The following is a 26,425-nucleotide window of genomic DNA, read 5'->3' on the forward strand; positions in this document are numbered from 1 at the left end:
GCAACGAGGTATTGCCCTTTTTGTACTCAAATTAGTTGATACTTTTTGTCAATGCGAAAATTTTTCGTGTGCTCATGGGTCACTGTGTTCCATAGTTGCCGACGTTAGAGTTCAAAGTTGCCCACATCCAGATTTTCGTGCATTCAAATTTATCTATATGGCTAGACATTGGTGCGTTCATCTGTGTTCCTGGACCCTTTTGAACTGGAAATACTGGTTTTTATTGTCTAGAAATATCAAGTTTTGTCTGGAAATATCAAGTTTTGTCTAGAAATATCAAGTTTTGTCTGGAAATATCAAGTTTTGTCTGGAAATATCAAGTTTTGTCTAGAAATATCAAGTTTTGTCTGGAAATATCAAGTTTTGTCTGCTACCTCAGCCTGGATGATTTTCCAGACACGTGAAATTATTTCACCATCTTCAATTTCTTCAAAAAATTTGATGGGCATAAAAATCTGACGGTTCGACTACAAAATTTTAAGGCTTTATAATATCGAAAAGAATGAAAAGAATTTTATGTGACGTCTAAAAACAATCGAACGCAAAAATCTCAAGGTAAATGCTCAGGGTTTGATTTGCAGCTGATAAACTTTGGAATTTTGTTCGGAACGCATCGAAATCTGAGAGTGAATGCAATGCAATGAACGATTGGATATGAATTCACAAAAAGTCTGGAAATAGTTTTGGAGCATCTAAATCTCAAGTCGGGAAGTTAGTGGAAAAGTGGGCTAAAAATCTACCAAAGTGTTTGCTTATTTTGCAAAATAAGTGGACATTATGAGTTTTTCTCAAAAGATGAACTATCTAAAGATGTAAGTTGTTCTAGGATGAGGGTTCGACAACCTCTCTTCAGTTCACTTGGGGACAAGAGCCCAATGTGCACAAATACAAAGTGAAGCTAGTAGAACTGGACATTGAGAGGGAGTTGGACCTTGTTGACGGATGGAACCAGACATTTGAAGCTGATCTGGAGCCTGGCACTATGTACCACTTGAACGTCACCTCTGTCAGTTACGACAAAGAGAGCGAGACAACTGAATTCTGGGACTCAACGTACCCCGCTCCTCCGACTGAAATACCTTCAGACCGGCTTTTTGATGACCGGAATCTGACCATTTCTTTCAGAAAAATCGGAAGAGTTGAGGTATTAATGTTCTCTTAAGAAAACGAGATAGGCCAAATAAATGCAAATTAAAGTTCAATCTTACCTTTATAGTTTTTTTCTGTCTGTTGAACTTCAACTCAATTGACAAATTACCCCCCCCCCCCCCCCCCCCCCCCCAGTAATCCAAGGTTTAAATGTTTAGCCGTAACTTTGAAAGTAAATTGGCAACAGAATACACACCCCCTGCGAATTTTTTCTAAAGATTTGAATTCACTCATCGCACGAGCTCTGAAGAAACACTGAACCCACCTGTCCCGCTTTGACAAACCCAACAATTTTGAAGTCATGAGATAATTATGCTCAATCGGCCCAGTGAAACGAAACTTGATACACGCTGACATGTCATGCAAGATTTTGATAACTCTTGCAAAACGCAAAAGATCTTACCAAGATCTTGATAGACAAACGTTTATTGCAACTTTTTGGCAAGATCTTGACAAGATCTTATCAAGATATGTCGAGAAATTTTGTTGCATAAATGTGATTACGCGAATCTACAGAAATATGCATTTAAACAAAAATAACTAACATAACTATCAATCCAATTGTCTCTTTTTCTAAGCATATTTCTATCTATACAGGTCACAAAGCGCATAGTTTGTAGAAACTGCGATGCACGAAAGATGGAATCACGGGCAAATTGTTTATGATAATTATCAAAAACAATTCTTCCCAGGTTCAATAGCTGAACCTGTAAATATTATTATGCTTTGTATTGTAATTTTACGTACAAATTATTCGTGCAGGAGTTCGTGGCACTGCTTCAGCGTTTTAAGTTCCCGGGTCGAGGTTTGGCGGTGAATTTTCGTAAGAAATGCGATGAAATGCGGTGGAAAAAAAATTTTTCACCGCGTATTTCTTACATTTTTTGCGGTGAATGCGGTGAATTGCGATGAATTATTTATTTTCACCGCGTTCTCAGTATTCTTACAAAAAAGGATCGTCCTCACACGTGTTCGAACCTCTGACCTGCTGCATGCCTTCCACTTCTTAGTCCACTGCGCCAACTGTCACTAACGTCTTTAGAATTTCTTGTGAATTTAAATCAGATTGAGTAAACTTTGGAAATCATATGCGGTGAATTTTTGTAAGAAATGCGGTAAATTTCGCGGTGAAATGTTGTAAGAAACGCGGTGAAATGTGGTGAGTTATTTTTTTTCACCGCATTCACAGCGTTCACCGCATTTCTTACATTATTTTGCCACAAAAGTCGATGCGGTGAATTTTTGTAAGAAATGCGGTGAAATGCGGTGAATTATTTATTTTCACCGCAATCACCGCATTTCTTACAAAAATTTACCCAAAAACCTCGACCCGGGTTTTATTTCCTTTCAGAGCAATTGCAGTGAGCTTGAGTTGAGTTCCTTTGAAATATAAAAGGAATACTTATATATAAGAACCTAAACTAAGAAATTGAAATTAATTTTGAATGAGGAAAATGAGATATCATAAGAACAAGAAATTTGGCATTCGTAATCTTGACATCTCTCGTAAGCATTGTTTGCAGAGAATGAGGGTCTGGCTGATTCCCCCGGAGGGCAGTTGTGTGGTTGGATGTGATATCAGTGCAGATGGAGTGACGTCATTCACCATTCACAGTCTTACCCCTGGACAGGACTACGAAGTGCGTTTATACTCTATCAGCTACGGCAAGGAAAGCAGTGAACCACATACATTTCATCAGGTTAATCTTTTGTAATAAATCACATTGGTATTGAGATGGGCCAAACGGATCTGGGTTACATGCATTTTTATGGATAAGTTCAACCAGCTCAAAAAATCGAGCTCGTTACTTCAAGAACTTATTACAATAATGAGCTTTTGATGAGGTTTTGATAAAATTTTCATTTTTGTTCCCGGTCAACTTAGTAACTCTCCACTAACTTTTCCCGAAATCCAAGTATCTATATCATTAAGTTAACCTCATTTACCATAAAATTAATATCTCTTAGTGAATACCTCAATAATTTAGAAAACTAGGAAAGTTATACAACATATTACATTCGAAGATAGTTCCTGAGAGAAAATTTAACAATTTTGAATGTCATCGATCATTTTGGACACTATGCTTCACAATGAAAGTTCCGAAAGAATAGTATTACCTTGCAGTAATCGTACCAACTCGTGTAAAGTTATCAGTATCCTTAGGAAAGAGACTTTAGCTTTAGTAAAAAAAAATGCTGCAAGATGTTCCAAATACAGCTATTTCCTCTTGCTGTTACTGTAATCTTTAGCACCTCAAGTACGCCTCGTTATAACTCTTGCAAGAGTTAGTACAAGTAAGAAGCTTTTAGGGTCTTTTACAGTAACGTTTAGTCTTACTGAATTGGTAATATTTTTTGTTCGTTTAATGACTCCTGTTAAAACTACTAGAGTCAAGAGGGATTCAATTTCCGTTAGTACAATTTAGCTTTACACAAAAATATTGTGGGATAATTGCTGCTTTTTAATGATGGAGCTCTAATTTTTAGCCAGTGGGCTGACGGATATGAGCTACACTTTTTAGTCCTTGTTACAAAACAATGACTTGAAGGCAAAAACACAAAACAAGAACTCTGACACTAATTTGCTTCGAGCAGGAATTTTTTCGTACGCATCGAGGTATCTTTTTTCTCTAAAATAAACAAAGAGGCTCAGTAATTGCGTTCACACATAAAGGTCTGACCCCGCTCATCCGTATTTTTGGCATAAATGTCTACCAAATGAAGAACAGATAGAAAACCCACAAAAAATCAAGTATTTTTCAAAAAAATGTATGAAGAAATAGACCGCCTCCAAAACTAACAACACAGTGAATAAAAAAATGCTGTATTAGATTGGTGATATCAGCCATTGTTAAGAAAGCAGGTCAAGCCGAACAACAAAATCAAAGAACAATAACAACAAACAATAACTACATACAAAAATTTTGTCCACTTTTTAATGAAAAAACTTAACAAGGTCGAAATAGAGTCAGATAAAACTCAAACCAAACAAAAAACTTATAGTTCACGGAAAAAGATATGGGACCAATCCACAATACTGCTCGGTGAAAATTTATCTTTAAAAGCAATTAATTTCAAAGTATTGAAAACCAATAGAGAAAAATTGAAATTATCGGACATAATTATAATCACAAACAACTCTATAGGAGGGCATTAAGACCTGTCACTATTTTCTTTTTTTTGCGGCTACAAAAAGATCGACAAATAGAGATAAAAAACCAAATTTTAATTAAAACTTGCAAGAAAACGCTGTCGAAGCAGTTAAGCCATATTTTGCCCATCAAAATGTGATCAATTGAGTTTTCTTTGAACGCAATATTGTGATTAGCGACCTCTCATTATTGAGAATAAGTAACAAGTGGGAAAAAAAAGGAGAAAAAAGCAAAATAAAATATATATATTCGAATTTCTCGAAAACGACTAACTTCAAAGTCATGAAAGCAACTAGCGACCAAATTTAACAATTAAATAGGTTCGTGGAAACATTCAATGGAAGCGTTTGAGGCCTGTAATTATTCAGAGTATGACTTACGTCTATAAAAAAACGTCAAATATAGATTTAAATCAAAAATTGGTTTACTTAATGGCAAATAACCTGTGTCGAAGCCAGTAAATTTATAACGAATTCTTTTACAACATTTGATTTTGCACATCTGCACAGACCACAATAAAATAATATGTGAACTGTAATTGATAAGACTAGTTAACAAATAGACATCAAAGAACAAAAATGCAAAGGTAAATTTTTTTGTTTTTGAAAACAATTGTTTTCAAAGTAATGGAACCATTGAAACATATCATTATCCAGAAGATTTCATACAACTAAAAAAAACAAAGTAAAAACAATAGTTGAAACGATGTATAGAAAGTCAATTAAATTCCTCGAGAAAGCGATGTAGGCAATAAAACCACAATCATTGCCTTTAATGAACTTTATATGTTCAATTGTGCCTGATCTTGAACGCTAAAAAAGTAATGTGTGAATTGAAAGTCGATAATGTGATACTGGGATAAGAATGTGAAATTTAGTAGAATCGAAGCCAGGAAACCATAACCGAACGCAAAAAACCGCAAAAAGATTAAATTTTGATTCAATAGAAACAAAAGGAGGAAAAAGCATTCTTTCATTGCTGACACTAAGCTACAATTTGACCAAATTGAGAGAAATACTGTGGCAAATTTTAATAAGCCATTGTTTATTTAAAAATCAAACATTTTGAAAAGTCAAAACGACCATAATCTTTAGAGCAAAGAAACTAGATACGTTAGTTTGGAAATGCTTAGGAACTGATATGGACTTATCTACAGTGTGTATCGATTTGAATTGTTCTCTCTTTAAGTAAAATTTAAGTAAAAAAGAAAAAGATCAAATTATTTTCTTAAAAAAGACCCGCTGAGTACTATCCGATTATTTTTGGATTGTAACAGTAGAAGATTGGAACAAAAGCAGCCATGCTTCTGATCTTTGTAATTTGAGAGCACTCTATTGCTTCCAATGTTATAGATACAAATAATTTTTTAGTTAAAAGATCAAAACCAAGTGCTGCGTTTTTTTATAATCATAGCGTAAACTGAGCAAAAAACGGAATTTTAATTTCTGACTAGAAAGTAGACGTAGGGATAGCTCCCTTTGTAGTTTAAAAAGATTGCTTTAGTTGTTTTTGGGTGTGTACATCCGGCGAATTTAATCCATATGCAAAATTGACAAAATTTTAGGCGAAAATTCCGGAAAACTTGAATAATAAAAACGCAAATTGGTCTAATGTTCAAAAAACTTAAAACACAATAACTCGCACTAGAAAACGAAACTTAAACAAAATCTTTTTAGTTCTATCTTTTACGCTGGACGGGGTTTTCAATGATACCACTCACAACTCTCTACGATGAATATACCTATCGCTCGAAATTGGCTGAACAAAAATACCATTTGGGTATATAGTTCATTCCACCATCAACGTCGGAACAAAAAGAACTTTGGCAAAAATGAGAAAAATTAAGATGAAAGTATAATACTACTCAGAGAGAGGTTTTATTTGTTTTTTATGGCCTTCACTTGAGCTGCAAAATTTTCAGCGTTCTCCTCCATCTGTTTTAATAAACTAATAAAAAATGTTTTTGATTGAACAAAACATGCTTTCATAGCCGCAATTTTTTCACTTTAACGGTTAAAAACATTAATATCATTTTTTTGCACTAAGTCTTACTAACTCTTATCAGGATCGGATTGAAATTTCTATGAATTTGGCTGGATAGTTTTTGCCGCTAAAAATTCAACCGCTATATATATATATATATAAATATCTGCCAATTTTTTTAATCTTGTCTAACTTTTTTCAATAAGAACACGGCTGCACGTACGAGGCTGTGCGTAGCACGAATGGTTCCAACATACGTCTCAAGTTCATGAACATTTTTCTGAAAAGAAAAGCTCTGTCCAAAATTATTTTTGCAACACTCTTTTATCAATATTTTGGAAAAACCTTGTTTAAAATTTCGTTACAATGAAAACTGAAAAAAAGAAACAAACCTCAATTCATTAAGGTTTTAACAAATATTATATTGCACGCCTTCAATTATGTTGAAATCTGAAGCAGATCCTCAAAAAATTGAACTTTAGCCAGAGCAACCAGTCGCAACGAAATTTTAGCTTTAACAAACAAAGATATAGTAATTTGCAAAATGAAAGTGAACAATCAGTTTGATTACGAAAGGCTGATTTTTTTATCGTTTAAAATTAATCTCCATTAGAAAGTGCCCTGCTTCGAATTATCTATCCAATAGTAGGACAAGATGAATTTTTTTCTATAAAAGTGTCATCGAATGTCAAACAATCATTAGAAAATAGAGTTTTTTATGTCAAGTGTTGTCATTTTGGTTGAGAAAATTGTTTTTTTTTCTATTCATTTGTTGTTTATTTGACAAGTTTGCCCAAAGCAATCAACAAGTTTGCCCAAAGCAAATGAAACAAAAAACTTTCTGTTCAATATTTACGAGGAAAATTGAAGAAGTATTGTCAAAAAATGGCTTTAAAACATTTTTCTGTACCTAAAAACTGAACGTTCTTTTGTTTGCCTCGCGCAAAAAAAAGTTTACGTTTTGATTCATTGATTTTTGATTCTACTGAGACCATTACGTTTTGAAATCAATCAAGCCTCATTTGAGAGAACGCTTCCATTATTGGAACAACAAATTGTCTTCGCTGTTTGTTTTCTACTCAGGCATGTTTTCTTCCCAGAATTAAAACTTTTTTACTGCTCTTCTTGTTATAAATTGCCAATTCAGGATAATTGTGGTTAACCACAGCCTTTCTGAACACTTAATTAACTGCTGGACCTATTTTGGCCAGTATAATGCAGCAAATTACAGAAAACTTTTCCATCTTTTATGAAATACCTTAAATTTTCCTTCGAATAATTTTGGTGAAAACATCAAAGCCATCTGTAAAAAAAAAACCAAAAAATAGAGGAATTTTAATATTGAGAGTAGTTGTGGAAAAAAAACAAAATCAGTGGGAGTCTATATGAAGGATTTGAAAAAGGAAACATTGTTTGCTCTTTTCTAAAGTCTTTCTTTTACTGCTGTTTTGTTTCGGACTATTCAGAGAACAAATTATTTTAAATCAGAGTTTTCTCACACAAAATTTTGTAGGATATCAATGATGAAGTTTCCTGGGGAATAAAATTATTTTGCGCAAAAGGTAAACAAGAAAAATATGACTTTCTCCTTTTCTAAAAATGTTTCCTGATTTTGATTTCTTTAATTTTTATGCAAAATGAAAATGTAGTGATGATTTTTTTTACGTTTTTTCGACGAAATTGGAGGAAAACTGGAGTAGTCAATTGCAAGGAAAGGGGTCGCAAATATTCTAAATCAGTTGAAGCAATTGCATCAGTCAAAATAAAAATACCTTCTTTCTCACATTGTTTTCTGTTGTTGTCGTCTCAAATGTACCTTGTTTGGTGATTTAGGCGATCTTTCAATCGAAATAATCAAATAAACAATAAAGAAATTTCGGTCCTTTTCTTTTTAAATAAAAAAATTGTAAGATTCTGCCCATTTTTTTGTCGTTTAAGCAAACAGACTCCAAAATTTGCGTAAGCAGTTTGTCAGAGAGGCCAGAGAACCACCACAGAGCTACCCAACTGTTTCGACTTTTTTATTTATTGTTTTGTTCTTTTCCTCTAGAAAATTTGTTTTCTTTAGTTTTTTTCGCATAAGTTGTACAATTTTTGTTCCAATCGGTACAAGGCTTTTGGCAAATTAAACTGAAAACACTATTTATAAAGCTATAATCGTTTGCCAATAATTCAATATAGTTCCTAAGTAAAAGGGAGTTGAATGTTTTTCTCTTTTTATAAAAATTTATCGTCTGTTTAACTTTTTGATCCCCGAGTCCTATAAATTTTTTTGGTTTTGTTGACTCGAAACTCAATTGAAAATCGAGAGAGTAAGAGCCAGTTTTCTTGTTCAGTTTTTAAATAAATACCTTTTTATACGAAAAATTCTCCGTTTAAATTTCAAACAAACTTGTATAATCAAAGGTAATTACATATTATTTTATAGTTCCTTTTTTCAAACATGATCATATTAGTGTAATTTAATAATGTGTTATCCTAGGGTACTCGTCGGAAACAGCATGTCTATCTTCAGTTGCTTTCATTTTTCATTTGTGGAATTTTATTTGAAAAAGGAGAATTTTCAACCCAACAATTATTGTGAAACTATTTTGTTCAGGCAATGTATCCTGGCATCTTTCTGACATTGGACTTGATTGCGGGTACCACTACTTTGACAATAGAATCTCAAGTGGAGGCAGGCGTAGGATCTGAGATCATCATTGAATACGAGGGACAGATCGATGGCCACTCAAATGTCACTACATTCGAATACGGGTGAGTGACACTTACCATTTCGAGGTTTGGCAGAAAAAACGACAGAATTGGGGTTAAAAAATTTGTAGAAATACGTTCAAGACAAAAATCTTGCTGTATTTAAAGGAAGTGTTCTGCAAAAAAATGGGATGAAATCAGGGCTAATTTCCGTATGAATTTTACCCGGGTCGAGGTGTCACCGCCATTCAATGCAAAAATATGTAAGATAAGCGGTGAATGCGGAAAATTTTGTAAGATAAGCGGTGAATGCGGTGAAATTACATAAACCAGGCTGTGAATGCGCTGGAAAAAACTTTGTCGCCTGGTATCGTTGAAATTACAATTCACCGCTTTGAAAAAAATGTCCAAATTATGTAAGGTAAGCGGTGACTGCGATGAAATTATATAAAGTCACCGCTTAACTTAGTGGTGAAATAATATAAATTCATCGCTTAGAAAACGCTTCGAATTGTCTTTGCTTCAACGAAGTTATGATAAATTTATTAAAAGGCGCATGAAAAAATTACCCACGAATAGTCATACATCCGTGCAAGGACGGTAACTTGTAGTAAGCAGTGAAATGCGGTGAACTTTTGTAAGTTCACCGCTTACTCCAGCGGTGAACTTACATAATTTCACCGCATTCATCGCATTTCACCGCAAAATTATAAACGAAATTTGCAGTGAAAAAACCCACTTTTCACCGTTTTTTTTCCATTTTTTTCTCGACCAGGGTAATTTTAGCGTTGAAATACTTTTTTCCATCAAAATCACGACTTCTGTCACTAAAACAACCTGTATCGCTAAATGTGAATAAAAGTGGTTATCTTATTTTTTGTTCATTTTCACAAAATTCTTGTTGAAATGGTTATTTAGTATTAGCTGGAACTACAAATGGTTGTATACCTTGTAAGATGATCGAAAGACCAGCGCCCTTTTTGTAACTCTGCATCTTTGTGTAAGTGTTAGTCAAAAAACCTGTCGAATCTCGCAATATCACCAAACAGAATTCTCTCGGAATTTATGATAAGTAAGTTAGTAGCAAAAATAGTGGGATAGAAGAATTGGTCAGCAAAGTTACTGTCTGATTTTTGTAAGAAATATAACTTTAGCGTTGAAGTACTTTTTTGTCACGATCAACTCCTATTTTGCTAGAACAACCCCTCCATTATATATCTTTATAAATAATAACATCTATAATGGGGGGTTGTTTTAGCGATACAGGAGGGGGAATGTGGTGACAAAAAAGTATTCCAATGCTAAAGTTATAACTCTTCGCCACTAAACATTCTCCACTAATTTTGCCGACCAATTCTTCTCTGAGACCACTTACGCTATCAACTTTCCTATCCTAAATGCCGAGAAAATTCTCGTTGGTGATACTTTAAGACTCGACAGGATCATCACCAAAGCTTACACGAGAATGCATAGTTTCAAAATGGACGTTGGTCTTTCGATCCTCCTACAAGCTATACAGCCATATGTAGTTCAAGCTAATAGTAAATAACCATTTCGACAACAATTTTGTGAGAATCAACAAAGAATAAGAAAACCAATCGATCTGGCTCGGGGTTTTACTCGATTTGAAGTTAAATGCTGAAAAGACTCTTCAAATGAAAAGGTTTATTATTTTGATAAAATTTCAAGCAACTCTGTCGTTCGATAAAAAGCCTTCCAGGCACCTCTTTTCCTGACATTTTTAGTCAATAAAAAGGAACGAAAAAACACTATGGACAAATAGATGAACGTATTCCATGCCATAATAATTCCTGAGTTATCTGCCAAAAGTAAAGGTCTTTTATTGGCATTTTCACTCCAAGCAAGACTCTTCTTTAGTGTATTCCATTAACTAATTATCAAAAATTAACACAGTTGTTGAAAACAAAAATGTTTGAAAAACTGATTGTTCATACTCTCCAATCAAAGTGACGTTTATAACAAGATGTTTACATGTCTGGATGAATCCTGAAAGGATATAAGAAAGTGTTTGCACGTTTAATGTATTTTGGTCCTGGAAAACTCTTAAGTTCAAATTCGTCAAAATGCCAGCATTGATACAACTAGATAGATAGCTTTTTACACGCATCCGAAGAGCTTCTACGAAAGAACTTTTTCAAAAATTTTCAAAAACGGCATTTGTCCAGCGAGCTGAACAAAATCAGCAGGAAGATAGACAGGATAACAAAAATGCTTGTTTGGCAGGAGAAAAGTCAACCAAAATATTTTTAAAAATTGCCTTTTTTTGGTTTCAAGTTTTTTATTAGTAAGTCGAGAAAAGCGCAACTACGGAGAAAATGGAATAGCACTGGATTCAAACCAGCATTTTTTAAAGCCTAGTGTGATCACCATTAGACCAACTGTTCTGAAACTTTCGAAGTTGATCATCTATTGTGACCCATTCTCGCGTTCTTACTAGTTCCTCAAGGCTTCATCTCTCTAGCTAAGTATACAATAAACAAAAAGATCTTCTTGTCAAAAAAGATGTCAAACTTGTCTGAAGCGCAATTTTCATTCAATTGTTCTCTTTGAAACTTCTAGCACTCCTCTTTTAAAGGCACATCACCTTTTCACAGATATTAACTAACTTGTCTGTCTTTTGCAGTTAAGCTGAGACACTAGGGTCGGGGCCCACAACGCGTTAGTGATTTTAATCAGGTGCATCTACAGTGAGAATGAACCAGTACTGGATTCTAACCAGCATCTCTCTTTCTAAGCGAAAGGTTCTAAACATTACACCAACTGGTCTTAAGTTCTCGAGGGGCATTGTACGGCGTCTGAAAACAGGCTTCCATCCTAATTGACATAAGTGATGTATAGAAAATAACATTCGCAAACAATTTTATTATTATTACATAACCAACTCTCTTGTTTTTACTTGCTCCTCATACCTTCATCTCTTTAACCAAGCATACGTGCAACAAGCGGAGATTCTTTTCAAGCTCTTTTAAGCTTATCTTATGCAAAATTTGCATTAACTTGTTCTCTCTCAACCTTTTAACGTTTTGCATATATCATCTCGCACATGGCAGAAAATTGATAATCAACAAAACTTCTCAGCAAAACAGCTTGACGGGAAAATGATAAAGTGCATTATAAGATTGGAGAACAATGCTACCATACAATTTTGGAACCCTAGAGCGTTTTTGATTTTAAAAATTGAATTTTTCTCGTCAGAAAGAAGCAATCTTTGCTATTTTTTAGCTTTCTTCAGTTTTCATCTAGATGAGTATACTAGTATCAGTGTTTTGCACCAAAATAAGTTTCACTTTTTTCTTTTGAGAAAAAGTTTTCCAATCTTTGGTCTGTGACCTATCTTTACAAAAACTGATATGTACATAATTTGAAGGCAATTTGAATGACGCTGGAAATTTTGTTTTTTTTTTCTTTTTCGCTGCCCTTCACTTGACCACAAGTGGTTTGGTCCTCCCACAAAGTAAAGTAGGAACTTTAGAAATAATTTTTAAAAACGAGAAAAAACGTTACGCTATCGTCAATGTGGACTTTGCTCCACTTCGCTTCGTGACCATTAAAAAACAGGCGCTCGATTTATTTTCTAAATTTTTGCTTGATTTCAAAAAGTAAAAGTAGTACAGTTACAAAGCTCCCAGAACAATGAAACTGAAGAGGTTCAATGCACATGAGTCAACTGAGCAGCCCTATTCGAGTTCTAGAATTATGAATAAAGTTCAACCAAAATTGTCTACGGAAAGTGATGGCACAAAATTGGCAGGAAGATTTTAGGCGTTTCCTTGTATTTGGAGAAAACTTCAATTTAAGCTCGACCCAAAAAGTGTCCAAATTTACCAATTATTGACGCAGATTAGTATGAGAAAATATATTCACAAACAGTGAGATGTTCTCAGCTTTTAACTGATCAAATGAAAATCTAAAGATAAGCGCACAAAAATCAGGACATGAACACGCGATAGTATGGACTTGGACACACGAGAGCCTGGACATGAACGCACGAGCAATAGTGAACAGTAGCAATCTGGTAAAAGCACAAAATTTTGGTGAACGCAGAAGAATGTGGATCCGGACGCACGGAATTCTATAAAAATCAAACAACAACCTGGAGTTCAACACACGAAGGTGTTTTCATGAACGAACAAAATATGGTGGAGGCACTATATTCTGGTAAACGGACAAACGTCAGATAAACGCAAAAAACGCAAAAAAGTCTTTTTAAGCGTAATGTGCCAAACATTACACCCACTGGTCTTAAGTTCTCGAATCGGGCCATCTCAATTTGGGGCATTTTACGGCATCTGAAAACAGGCTTGCAGCCTAATTGACGTACGTGATGTATAGAAAATAACATTCTCAAACGAATTTATCATTATTACATAACCAACTCTCTTGTTTTTACTTGCTCCTCAAGCCTTCATCTCTTTAACCAAGCATACGTGCAACAAGCGGAGATTCTTTTCAAGCTCTTTTAAGCTTATTTTATGCAAAATTTGCATTAACTTGTTCTCTCTCAACCTTTTAACGTTTTGCATATATTTTTTCGCGCTTGGCAGAAAATTAATAATCAAAAAAACTTCTCAACAAAGCAGCTTGACGGGAAAATGATAAAGTGCTTTATAATATGGGAAAATAATGCTATTATGAAAATTTGGACCCCTATAGCTTCGCCGTTTTGTTTGAAAAAAATTGAATTTATCTCGCCAGAAAGATGCAATCTTTGCTTTTTTTAGCTTGTTTCAGTTTTCATCTAGATGAGTGACTAGTATCAATGTTTTGCACCAAAAATAAGTTTCACCTTTTTCTTTTGAGAAAAAGTTTTCCGATCTTTGGTCTGTGACCTATCTTTACAAAAAATGATATGTACATAATTTGAAGGCAATTTGAACGACGCTGGAAAGTTTGTTATTTTTTTTCGCTGCCCTTCAGTTGACCACAAGTGGTTTGGTCCTCCCACAAGGTAAAGTAGGAACTTTAGAAATAATTTTTAAAAACGAGAAAAAACGTAACGCTATCGTCAATGTGGACTTTGCTCCACTTCGCTTCGTGACCATTAAAAAACAGGCTAGAAGATTTGGTCGAAACAGACATCAAATTTGGCTAGAAGATTTTTGTCGTTTCCTTGTATTTAGAGAGAACTTCAATTTTAGCTTCACCCATAAAGTGTCCATATTTACCAATTATTGACCCAACATTCGTATGAGAAAATATTTTCACACACAGTGAGATGTTCTCAGCTTTTAACTGATCAAATATTTTGAGCTTAATTAGCCATTGACGCATATAAATCCAAGTTCAGTTTGGTGGAAACAAATTCTATTCACAAGTTCTGCAGAGCAGCTCTGTTAGTCTGCCTATGATGGACCGGATAACTTTTTATACATTTTGATGATAGTTTAATTCAGATAACATCTGAATTTGTTTTGACGCCGCAGTGAAAAAAGAAAGCACTGAGTAAAAAAGTGCATGCTAAAAAATCTTATTTTTGAGGACTGTAAAAATCGAAGGCGAAAAAGGTCAAAAACATTTATCCAGGACGCAGGTGAGAGTTCATAAAGTTACACCAGCTGGCCTCACGCCGTGAATACAACTTGTATGCTAGATGTACAGTCCCTTAAGTCAGGTGTCAACTCGCAGTGTTAATAAGTCCCATTAATACAAAATTTGGTGGAGTTATCTCTGGTGATGATCTGTGAAATTTTTATGTGGATTCGTGAGCATCTAAACTACACTATTCAGGAAAAGTTTTATTTATAAAAATTAAACTATTTTCCTTTAGTCAGACCAAAAAATTTAAGCGCTATGTAGCTTAAAGCGAAAAATAAAGAAAAATAGAAAATTTTTTACTGCAGTTCTGTTACAGCTGTTTTATTTTAAAGTATGGCAAAAATAACTTAATTTAAGATCGCGTTTACTGCAAAGAATAGCCCAGGCTGATGTCCAAGACGAAATCAGATATGTACAGACCAATGATGAATTCACGAAAGTGCGTCGTGCGTTCAAAACTACATAGTCTGGAAAGGTGGAAAAATGCAAAAAAGTCGCGCACAAAAGCGCAGACATGACCGCACGCAATCTGGTGAAGATACAAAAATCTCATGAACGCACGAAAGTCTGAACAAGAACGCACAAATGTCTGGTTAACGCAAGAATGTCTGAAGCTGAACGCACGAAAGTCTGAACATGAACGCACATACGTTTGAAGATGAACGACTAATTTTTTCATTCCAAAATAGAAGGCCGAAGAGACTCACTTTGGTTAAAAATAATGAGCAAAAGCCAAATACGGATATAAACCGCCCTCGGAAAAAATGCGACAAAATTTAAATCGAATTGAGATCAGAAAGTAGCTGACGTTGAAAAAAATCAAAAATCAAATTTATGACTCACAGGCCAGTGGGGTCTATCCCATTATAGCCCCCCATGAAATTATAGCCCCCCCATTATGGTATAATAACCATGATTGGGGGACTATAGTTTATCTGACCACTAAGCGGGGGGGGGGGGGCTATAATGGGAAAGACCCGGCCAGTGTACATCGTATTTAGCCACAAAAAATTTTAATGCTTATTGTATCTTTAGGCAAACTTTACTAAAACTATACTAACCAGTTAAAATATATCCGAATTCAGTATATTATGTCAATTCCAAGTAGTTATTTGTAGACTTTGTAGTATTTTTTGCGGTTTTGAACGCATGAAATGTTGGACATCAAAGCACATAAACCTGAAGACAAGCGCACGGAAGTCTAGACATGAACACACGATAGTATGGACTTGAACACACGAGAGTATGGACATGAATGCACGAGCAATGATGAACAGACGTCAATCTGGTAAAAAGCACAAAAGTTTGGTGAACGCAGAAAACTGTGGAGCTGGACGTACGGAATTCTCGAAAAACAAACAACAATCTGGAGTTCAACACACGAATGTCTGTTCATGAACGCAAGAAATCTGGTGCAGGCACGCTAATCAGGTAAACGCACAAACGACAGGAATACGCACAAAAGTCTGGAAACGGAAGTAAGAAATCAGGAATGAACCCACGAAATCCGGCGAATGTCCAAATATTCGTGAGTTCTGGAGAACGCACGAATGTCCGGACATGAATGCACAAAATTTTGGTGAACGCACTAAAGTCTGAACCTGAACACAAATGTCTGTTAAAAAACGGAAGGGTGGATTCGAACGGATAAATGGCTGGTAGACATATGAAATTCTGGACATGAAGGCATGAAATCTGTTCAAGGCACGATAATGTAGAAATATCTGTTAAACGTTCAAAAGTCTGAAAACGGAGGCAGGAAATTGTGGAAATGAACCCACGAAATCTGGTGAGAGTTCAAAAGTCTGTTTAGCGCACAGATGTCTGAACATGAACGCACATAAGTCTGGTAAACAAACGGACGTCCAAAGTTGATCAGACGAAAGTCTGGACATGAACGCATGACATCTGGTGAAGGCACTATAATCTGGTGAACTCACAAAGGTCTGGACATTGGCGCACGAAATTCTGAAAACGAACGCACAAAAAAACTGAACATCAAACGTAATCGGGTGGAGGCACAAAACCTGTTGAATTCTCGATAGTCTGGACATGAACGCACGAAAGTCTGAACATGATCGAGCAAAATCTGGGTACAAAAGTTACAAAAGTCGAGGCACAAAATGCTGGTAAATGCACGAAAGTCTGGTAAACATACGAAAGTCTGGTGAACGCACGAAAGCTTGGAAATCAAAGCACGAATGTCTGGTGAACGCACGAAACTCTGGACACGAGGCCTTTTTGTCTCGGACTGTCTGGACATAGACACGTTCCTTCTGGGAGTGTCTGGATATACCGGTTTTCCGTCTGGCTCCTCAACCTGGGACTACATTTAAAATAACTTTTTTGTGTTTAATACCTCTCTTCAATTTAATTTTTTTCTGGAATTATCTTTTATTTGTGTTCCATAGCTGTCGTAAATGAATTCATTTGATCAGAGAATGAAGAAAAAATTTCTAAGGGGAAAAAGATAGCTATGAAACAGTTTTCATCTGATCTGAAAACTCTCTTAAAAAAATCCGAGTCATTTTAACCAGATTATCTCCTTGATGTTATTTCAGACTCAGCAACAGACTTGTAGTGCACGACATCATCCCAGGGGAGACCTACCTGATCAAAGTAACTCTAATCAGTCTTGGAGCGAATCCGCTCACTCGAGAGAAGGAAAAATCAATCGACATCTATCCATTCCCAGCTAAAGAAATTCCCGATCTTCGACAGTCTTCTTATCATTCCTTGTCTTTCTCATTCGAGAGAGTTGGACTTGCTAAGGTAAAGAAAGAGTTTCGTCATCATCCATAACAAGAAAAAACTTTTGTCAGTATGCTCAAAAAATTTAAGTTCAGAAACTTATTTTATTTTTTAAATTAAAAAAAAATAATTGAAGTTTAATTTTAAGATTTAAAAGATTTTAAGTTAAAAAGACTAAACTCTTTAAAGAACTTGCAGAAAATTTTCTTATCAATTAATTTGGGGGTTGCTGATGAGTCGTAATAGTAGTACTTAATGTATTAAGGGCGATAATAGGAATGTGATAACTATAGTCGAAACCAAAAATGATCGTAGTGATTTTGAAATGCTAGATGCTCTTAAAAATTACTTTTTAGAGCAGTGAACAAGTGATCAAATTGTTCTTAAAAGATATAGTAAACCATATGGCTTTTTGTTGATACCTTCAGTACTTTTTGTTGCCCGGACCTAGCTTCAAGTGTAAATCAGTACTGAATCTTTTTAACTCCATCATGTTTTTTACTCTTCCAAGTTAACTGTTCATGGCATATATTAGACATTTCATTGTAAATTAAAGGACAAATAAAATCTTTTCTCGGTTATTCTTATGCCCAGCATGATTATTGTACGGCGAATTATCTGCGCATTATGCCTTTTAAGCGGGTAATTATATGCGCATTATGCCTTTTAAGCGGGTAATTATATGCGCATTATGCCTTTTAGCGGGTAATTATATGCACAGGATGCCCGTTTGCAGCATTCTTTCTGCAAATTATGACTCAGGCATAGACAGATACAAGTAAATCTTTTTATACGCGCTACTCAATGCTATGCTCTACTCAATGCTATGCTCAACTCAATGCTATGCTCTACTCAAAAGGCGGTTTTGAATTGACAAATGAATTAAGAAATGAATATCCCAAAAACATGCAGCTTACTAAAACGGGAAATGAACAGATTAACAGAGTTTAAATGTGTCAGTTTAAATGAAATTGGTATTGTGCGCTCTTTGAGCTCCATGCTTCTCTCTTTCCCCTTCAGTTGATTCCCCGAATTGAAATCCGCACCTCCGCCACCGCCTCCGATCTACTCCGTCTCCGCTTCCACCTCCGTCTCCACCTCCACCTCCGTCTCCGCCTCCACTTCCGTCTCCGCCTCCACCTCCGTCTCCGCCTCCACCTCCGCGGACTAAATTCAATGAAAATATCTTTTATATATATAACATTGGATAAATATTCGGGTGTTTTGCCCCCCCCCCCAGCTTAGTGTTCAGAAAACCAAGAGTTCCCCCCCAGCTTAGTGGTCAGATAACCTATAGCCCCCCATCATAATGGGGGGGCTATGGTGGGAGACCCAAATATTCTGAAGCCTCATAGTCGTTATTAAGAACACACACACACACACTTGCACACCATATCCTCCTCCCCCACCCCTCCCCTGCAACATAGCGCTCGTTCCTTTTGTCACAGAAATACTATATCGGTCGTCTGCTTTTGTAAGGTTTTGCAGTGGGAATGACCCGCTATATCCATATATATATATATATATATATATATATTATATATATATATATATATATATATATATATATATATATATATATATATACCTTCAGAGGTCAAAGGGGGCTATGGCAAATCCAAAATATTGCCAAAGCTCAATTTACAAATTTAATTGGGGCTGTAACCAGAGAATATCCGGGCTCTTCTTTAAATTGGCATAAAAATTCTTGGTACGTTGTCTCGTTTTGGGAACATTGTTCTCTCGAAAGAACTCCATGTACCCGTGGTCCAAATTAGTAAACGGGTCCCGAAGAACTAGTACTACAGACTCATCCACACACTCACACTCAATAACAGATTCGTGTACTACAAGGTCGACTTTTGTGTTCTCCATTTTCAACAATATAGCAACGCACACAATCGACAAACACAAGCGGGGCAAAAACCACTTTCAATAAAATCTGAAAAACACAACATTTGATGAGCATTGAGTCTACTAATCATGCACTGGAAAAATATAAACTGAAATAGACTGAGAAACAAACACTGGGAATGACATCCCATGGGCGAAGCCCGAAGCTTGTATTACTACTACTACTACTACTACTACTACTACTACTACTACTACTACTACTACTACTACTACTACTACTACTACTACTACTACTACTACTACTACTACTACTACTACTACTACTACTACTACTACTACTACTACTACTACTACTACTACTACTACTACTACTACTACTACTACTACTACTACTACTACTACTACTACTACTACTACTACTACTACTACTACTACTACTACTACTACTACTACTACTACTACTACTACTACTACTACTACTACTACTACTACTACTACTACTACTACTACTACTACTACTACTAATACACCACAACTAATTCTGACTCGCATATCAAACTCCGCCTCAACCTCCGCCTCCACCTCCACCTCCGAACGCCGCTTCCACCTCCGCCTCCGCCTCCACCTCCGACTCCCGCCTCCACCTCCGAACTCCGCTTCCACCGCACAGATGTAATTGCACCAATATATGGTATAGTTTGAGCTAGAATAAGAGAGAAAGGGTATCGCCATATTAAAAGTTTTAAGCATGATGTCAGCTATTCGAAATTTTCAAAACTTGCTATGTTCGTTGTATGCACAGTCTGATGATGTGAAACGTTCTGTGCAGTGTTCACCAATGATGTAAATTAGGCTGCGAAGAAAAGGGACAGTTTGGGATGTTTCTTAATCGACTCTGGGCAGACTGGCAGAAGCATTTACACTTGTATCTGTCTGCTTCAGTAATGGTTACTATTGGAAGTCAATGGTTCAGCAATGAAACTCACTGTGAGCAAGGTTCGGGTGACCCCTTGACATTCAGTAGCTTCAAAATTGTTTGGAAATGTTCAGCTTTGGATGAATTTCAGTTTTAGCTCAAAACTTGGTGAAAACCACTGGAAACAACTTAAAATGAGTTATAGCGTCAAGGGCAGAAATAAAGTCTGACTACGAGACAATTTTGAACCGAAAATCGAGGAAAATAAAATATCTATATCAAAATCAATTTTGTTCGACATCTTAGAGTAATTAGGCTCTTTAGGGGGATTGAGTCAATATTTTCTTCGTCTGAAGTTCACCAAAAACCATTAGGAATGATCCAATTTCGCTGTGGCTAAAATTTTACTCATTAATTGTGCGAAAAATTATTCATAATTGTTCCCACCCCACTTTGGTGGGGGAAGTAATTATATACTGAAACGGGTTTTCATCTTTGTTCAGTCATTTTTTGTCGATCGATATATACATCGAACTTATTTATGAGTGGTATCATTAAAGAGCTTGTCCAGCGAAGAATTTAAAATCAAAAAGTTTCTTTGAAATTCGTTTTTCCAATGATTTATCGAGGTTTAAATTTTGGTGAAATGTAGACCGAGCTCCGTTGTTTTCAATCACATTTTTCGTAAAATTTTTCCAAGTTTTCAACGATTTTGTTAAAACTTGCTAAAATTGACAACAGCAGTGTTATTGGTTTTACCTTTAAAGATAGAGAAGTGATGCTGAAAGATTTCTTCCGAATATATTGGTTGGAAATTATGTTTAGTTTTTCGAATTTCCGATCTTTTCATCAAAAACGCTTTAAATTTGCTTTTTAGCCCACATTTAAAAAAAATGCCCAAGAGGAGATCTGTGAACTTCACACACAAAGGAGATTTATTCTATCTTCTGCTTCCTATAAGAGAACTCGTGGATTAAAATTTTGCCCATTTCTTGCTAATTTAACTGAAGAGTATTCAAAATGCACCTTTTTTTGATATAAGGAAATATTTCAGTCACCAAATTATCTATGTGAAAATTTTTCGGGACAATTATGCATTATAGTTGAACGCACAGTTTTATCAGGGCTAGTTTTGCTCACTTAAGTTTCTCTTACAATAAAAAATTGTTTGGATATTATTGGGGCGTAATCTTTTTTTTCAAGTATTTCCCTAGCTTTCGTACCTTTGAGTTAATTACCGTTGAGATTGATTTCAAATCAATATTCAATCAATGCAAAGCCAATATACATGATACTGAGTTCTTATAAAAACAACAAATATTAGATTCTAAGGATCAGATCGTTGTTTTCATTGCTTTGACAATTGTTTTCGTAAACTTACATTGAATTCTTGTATTTTGCCTGAATTTTTTTGCGAAGTCTGCAGACATAATATCACTAATCAATTATATCCGAATGCCTTCTTTGAGTGGTACAAGTAAAAATAACATGTCTTTATTTGATTTCTAATTGCTGTTATGACTTTGTATATATCTGATTTTGGAAATAATCTGTGATTTTTTTTAATATTCTTCATTTCACCATAATTCAGTCAACTTGTAGGTGGGTTTCAGTAAAAATAATTCAATTTTCATTTCTAAGTGACATTAAGTTTTATTTTCTATGTTACTTCTGCTTCTAACTAATGGTTTCTTGTTTTGGTACTACCAGTTTTCAAAAAAAGACTTGCGTTTTTTAAATGTTTGCTCATTTTTGACGTTCGTTTCTGTTTACGTGACAAACTATTGCTTTAATGTCAAGCCCAATTGGCTTTTGAAGAATGCGGAATGGAACATTAGAATCTATTAGAATCTTATAACTTCTGCCAGATTTTATTGTCCATTTTTAATTATTCGACACAATCCCGATAATGAAAGATCAGAATTCCTTCCTCTACTTGTATAATAGTACCAAGTAAAAGATTTGGTTTTATTGCTAAGGGTTCTAATGAGTTTCAAATTACAAACCTTAAAAAATAATATTTTTGAAACTAATTTTATTGCTCTCGAGTTTGTCATCATGTTAATTTGTCTCATTTTGGACTAGCCTTGTCATTTTTTTTTGCATCATAAATAATGTTTCTATTGTTTATATGGTTTATACTGTCTTCTAGTTTTAATGGTTTCAATTCTGTTGTTTTGTAAAATTGATGGTGTAACTTTGAATTCTTTCCGTATTTGTTTTTTCTTAGCCTTAGGACTTAGTCTATCTAATAACTAGACCATATCGCTTTCTAATAAATTGCAAGAGGATCCGAATTTGTTTTTAGTCTAAAGTTTAAGTTTTTTATGGTCTTTGGAAAAACAAATTGTTTCAAATAAATCAATGAATTTTTAGAATTTGTTCTTTTTATCTCTATTCTGTCAATATTTAGCTAGTTTCGGTAAAGACAGACCGAATCTTGTTTATAGCGAGATATATATTATCTTTGTAAGTTTTTTCTTATCAACTAAAAGCTTGATGACCCTGATACTACGCACTTTCATTTAAAAAAATTGATTTCTGGATGCCGGCCTATTTTTGATGTTGATTTTTTGTTTCATTGGCACAATATTATTCTAAGGTCTTTGAAAGAAACTGAACAAGCAATTGCTTGCGGTTTTAACGGCTGTGACACCATTTTATTGTTAGTATTTTTGCTCTTTTTTAATTAGACTGAATTTTGTGATTTTTTCGCAGTCGCACAACATTTTCTGGATAATGACTTGCTCACACATTTATAGCTCAAGGGCAATAAACAAATTTTTTCCATCATTTCTGTTGATACCTAAAGGTTTCGACCACTTAGACAAAAAATGTTTTCGAAAATGAAATTCTTTTTTTCAAATTTGCGCTTTTTACTGTTTTTGAGATATTATTTGAGATGTTATTATTTGAGATTTAAATTAGTCTTGTCTCGTATTCTGGTTAACGGAAAGTCTTATCGGCCATCTCATGCAGCAATAATTTATGAATTTAGGGATTTGCGGAAGAATTTGCTGTTTGAAATTATTATTTCCCTCCCTCATTGGATAGGCAATTTGGTCAAAAATGTGGATATGAGGGGTCAGAATCTTATATGGAAACGTACGTTACCGAGCCTTCTTCTTTTTCTTTCATTTCGAAAAAAAAGATAATGAAAAAAAAAACATTTTTGATTTCTTTACCTAATTTTAGATCGCTGGTCAGATCGTATCAATTAATCAAAAAATTGGACGTTGAGAGCGATCATTTTTGGTAAAGGTCAGCGCCAAAAGAAACGCTCAGATATTCTTCAAGCAACATATTCTTCAAGTTCAATGTATTTTATAAAAAAAACTTTGTAACAACTTTGGAAAGCAAAGTGATACCTATTTGCCATTTCTGCGGGATCTATTTTGTGAGTAATATATCGATTTTAAAAATTTCTGTCAAATAAATAATTTATAATGAATGAAAAGACTTGACCAAATAAAATGACTCTTATACTAAAAGATGTCAGTGACTAAAATATTTATTTGTCAATGAAAGACACATTTTTTCTTTTCGTTTCAAGATGTGATAATTGATGGAAAAGGTTGTAAGATCAGTTCAGCGAAACCTAATTTGTTTATAGGTAAGGTTTGTAGCTGAAAAGAATCAATTTAAAATATAGTTAAGCTGCATTGGATAAAATGTTTCAACTGCTTTGTATAAAAATGTTTCAACTTCATTTAAATTGGTTGACATAGAAAAACAGGTACTTTTAGCAACTATTAGCAAAAAATTGAATTTCAGGTATCGCTGAAGTGAACTTGTTTATCTGTTTAATGCTGTCAATGGACTGCAAAATGTTCAATTGGCTCAATAGAACCAAAATAGTTGTTTTCTAAAAATTTGAAGAACTCGGAACAATAAATATTAAATGGCAAAAAGTAATTATACTCAGAAAATATTTTGAAATCAAAACGTTACCGTCGGTAAAAATTGAGACGAGTTGCCTTTTATTGGAGAAAAATGACCAGAACTTGCTTTGAAAGTACCAAAATTCAAGTAGGCATCGTTCAAAACCGAACTACCCTCTGCTGTAATCAAAAAAGAGAAAATCTACATACAGAGAAACACGAGAAAAAGGAATCAAAAGGAAAAGTCAAACAAAAATTGTTACAAAACTCCAAAAATATGAAATGCTACATCTTGATAATTATTCTAGGAACGTTGAATAAATTCTTTTGCTCAATCAGTGGACTACGCCTTCTAGTCAGAACAACGCTCAACAACAAAAAAAGACACAAACGAAAAACGGACATAAATTTGAAAATTTATATATTTTAATTCAATCAAAATTGCCATGCATTGTAACCTCAAATTGTATGATGTAGGTAATACCGACATAATGGTTCAATATTGAAAAGTTAACAAGCAAAAGATTTAAAAAGTAGCGACAGTTTTAAAAAAGAGACCAAAGTAGGCCAAAACTTGATTAAAATTAACCCATTTTTTAATAAACACAAGTTATAGTTAAAAGTTCTCAAATCTGAAGATAATCTAAACCAATAGAATATGCGAAATCATCCATGAAAACCCAGATGCTCTTAAAAAAGGAAGAAGATTGCCAAAAATGCTAAAAACATATGCAACAGGGCAAAATACAAAAAATACCTCAAGATCGGTTCTAATAATCGAATGTTTATGTAGGATGTCGGATATTTTTTGTTAATTCCTGAATGCCTGAAAAATTGTTTGACAATGAAAACAGTTATTTTTTGGCAAATATTAGCAAAAAATTATATTTCAGATATCGCTGAAGTGACCTTGTTTCTGTATTTTAAGCTGGAAATGGGATGAAAATTTTTCAATAGATTTAATAAAAACCAAAATAGGCATTTTATCTAGAAATTGTGAGACCTCCGAACGAAAAGTTGAATGAAAAATGCGTATCAAAAATTGGACAAATGTCATTTGAAATCAACACCTAACCGTCGGTAAATCTCTCTGTCATCTCCGTGACCACTAATGTGATGTTTAAAAGTTGAGGTGTCAATCAATTTGCTTGGAATTATATTGAATATTAGGAATTACCTAATTGAGTTGAACGGTCGAAAAGTGACTCAGATACTTGCTGATTTTGGTTAAAAATTAGAAACAGCCGACTTTTATTGAAGGAAAATTTCTTGTAATGCCTCTTTGTTTCGTGACGACAAAATCTATTTTCAACCGGTTCCATTTAGATTCAAATTGCTTATAAGCAGAATAAAGGTTCTTTCAATACTACTAACCTCTTCGGAGTCTCGAGTAATAATAGTTTGCTCAGAACATCCGAGTGATTGGCGACCCAGCGAGTTCCGGTTGCACTCCTTGCAATGTAGTGGATCCAAACCAGAGGTCATTGAACTTGACCAATCTGATAGCAGGAGAAGCATACACCTTCTACATGCAAGCAATCAGCCAAGCTGACAAATTCAGCGCCATCAATTTTTTCACACAAGCACTCAAAGTTGACGAGGTGGAAAGGTTGGACAAATACGCCGATCAGACGAGTATAACAATCGAAATTAAATTTGAATCTGGAGTGGGCAGGATGCTTCACAGCCGTTTACAAGCTCATTTTGGACCAGAGCCTGATCCTGGAACAGATCACGAGTTCAAGTAAATTTTTAGTTTTGCTTTTCCATCCTTGTGTTACAGAATTAGAAAACTCATATATCATTACAAGCGTCTACCTGTGCTCCCCAGGTTGAGGTCCAAATTTTCTTCTGATCAGACTTTCCAGACCGAAATTATCTCTGATCGGACTTTCCAGACCGAAATTACCCCTGATTAGATTTTCCAGACCCAAATAACCCCTGATCAGACTTTCCAGACTGATTGGGTTTCTGGTCAGACTTTCAAGACCGAAAGAGTTCGATCAGACCATCTCCAGACCATGGTCCAAACTCAAATTCAGACCATTGTCCAGGCCTTAATCAGCCTATGACCAGACCCAGTTTCAGACGCAAGTAGCCCTTTGGTCAAATTCAGTCGAGATAATCTCCCCAGTTGACCACTGATCAAAAAGAGTCGCAATCGTCATCATCAGCCCCACCATCAGTCTTCCCCTCCATTACGTAAGGGTGCTCAATTCCGTCTATGATCAGAACCAAGTGCGCTCGAAGAGGTTATGATCAGACATAATTGTGACCACCCCCCGACCAGGGTCCAGACTTTTCAGAGCAAAGTCACTTCTGATCAGGCGATATCCAGACCATCGTCCAGACTGTAGTGCGCTCGAACTTCCATTCAGACGTTGTAAATTCGGTCTGGGAACACAGGCGTGTGCGCTCGACTGGGTCTGATTATAAACCAATTTGGGCCTCAACCTGGGTAATGACCATCTACTTTCAAAGCAAATGTG

At 35.1% G+C, this 26,425-nt stretch overlaps 2 protein-coding genes across 2 annotated transcripts in view; both read left to right on the plus strand.

The window, feature by feature from the left end:
• The window catches only part of LOC142349136 (cysteine-rich venom protein-like), a 319,707-nt gene that overhangs the window by 128,476 nt on the left and 164,806 nt on the right, over positions 1-26,425 (plus strand). The window lies entirely within an intron of this gene.
• The window catches only part of LOC142349697 (fibronectin-like), a 106,879-nt gene that overhangs the window by 13,337 nt on the left and 67,117 nt on the right, over positions 1-26,425 (plus strand). The window contains exons 8-12 of the mRNA XM_075401427.1: positions 827-1,144; positions 2,673-2,849; positions 8,884-9,041; positions 17,096-17,306; positions 25,346-25,680. Of these exons, the coding sequence (XP_075257542.1) occupies positions 827-1,144; positions 2,673-2,849; positions 8,884-9,041; positions 17,096-17,306; positions 25,346-25,680 (1,199 nt within the window). The remainder of the gene's footprint in view (positions 1-826; positions 1,145-2,672; positions 2,850-8,883; positions 9,042-17,095; positions 17,307-25,345; positions 25,681-26,425) is intronic.

Source organism: Convolutriloba macropyga, chromosome 11 (genome assembly GCF_964194025.1).
Source record: "Convolutriloba macropyga chromosome 11, txConMacr16.3, whole genome shotgun sequence".
Lineage (NCBI taxonomy): Eukaryota > Metazoa > Xenacoelomorpha > Acoela > Convolutidae > Convolutriloba > Convolutriloba macropyga.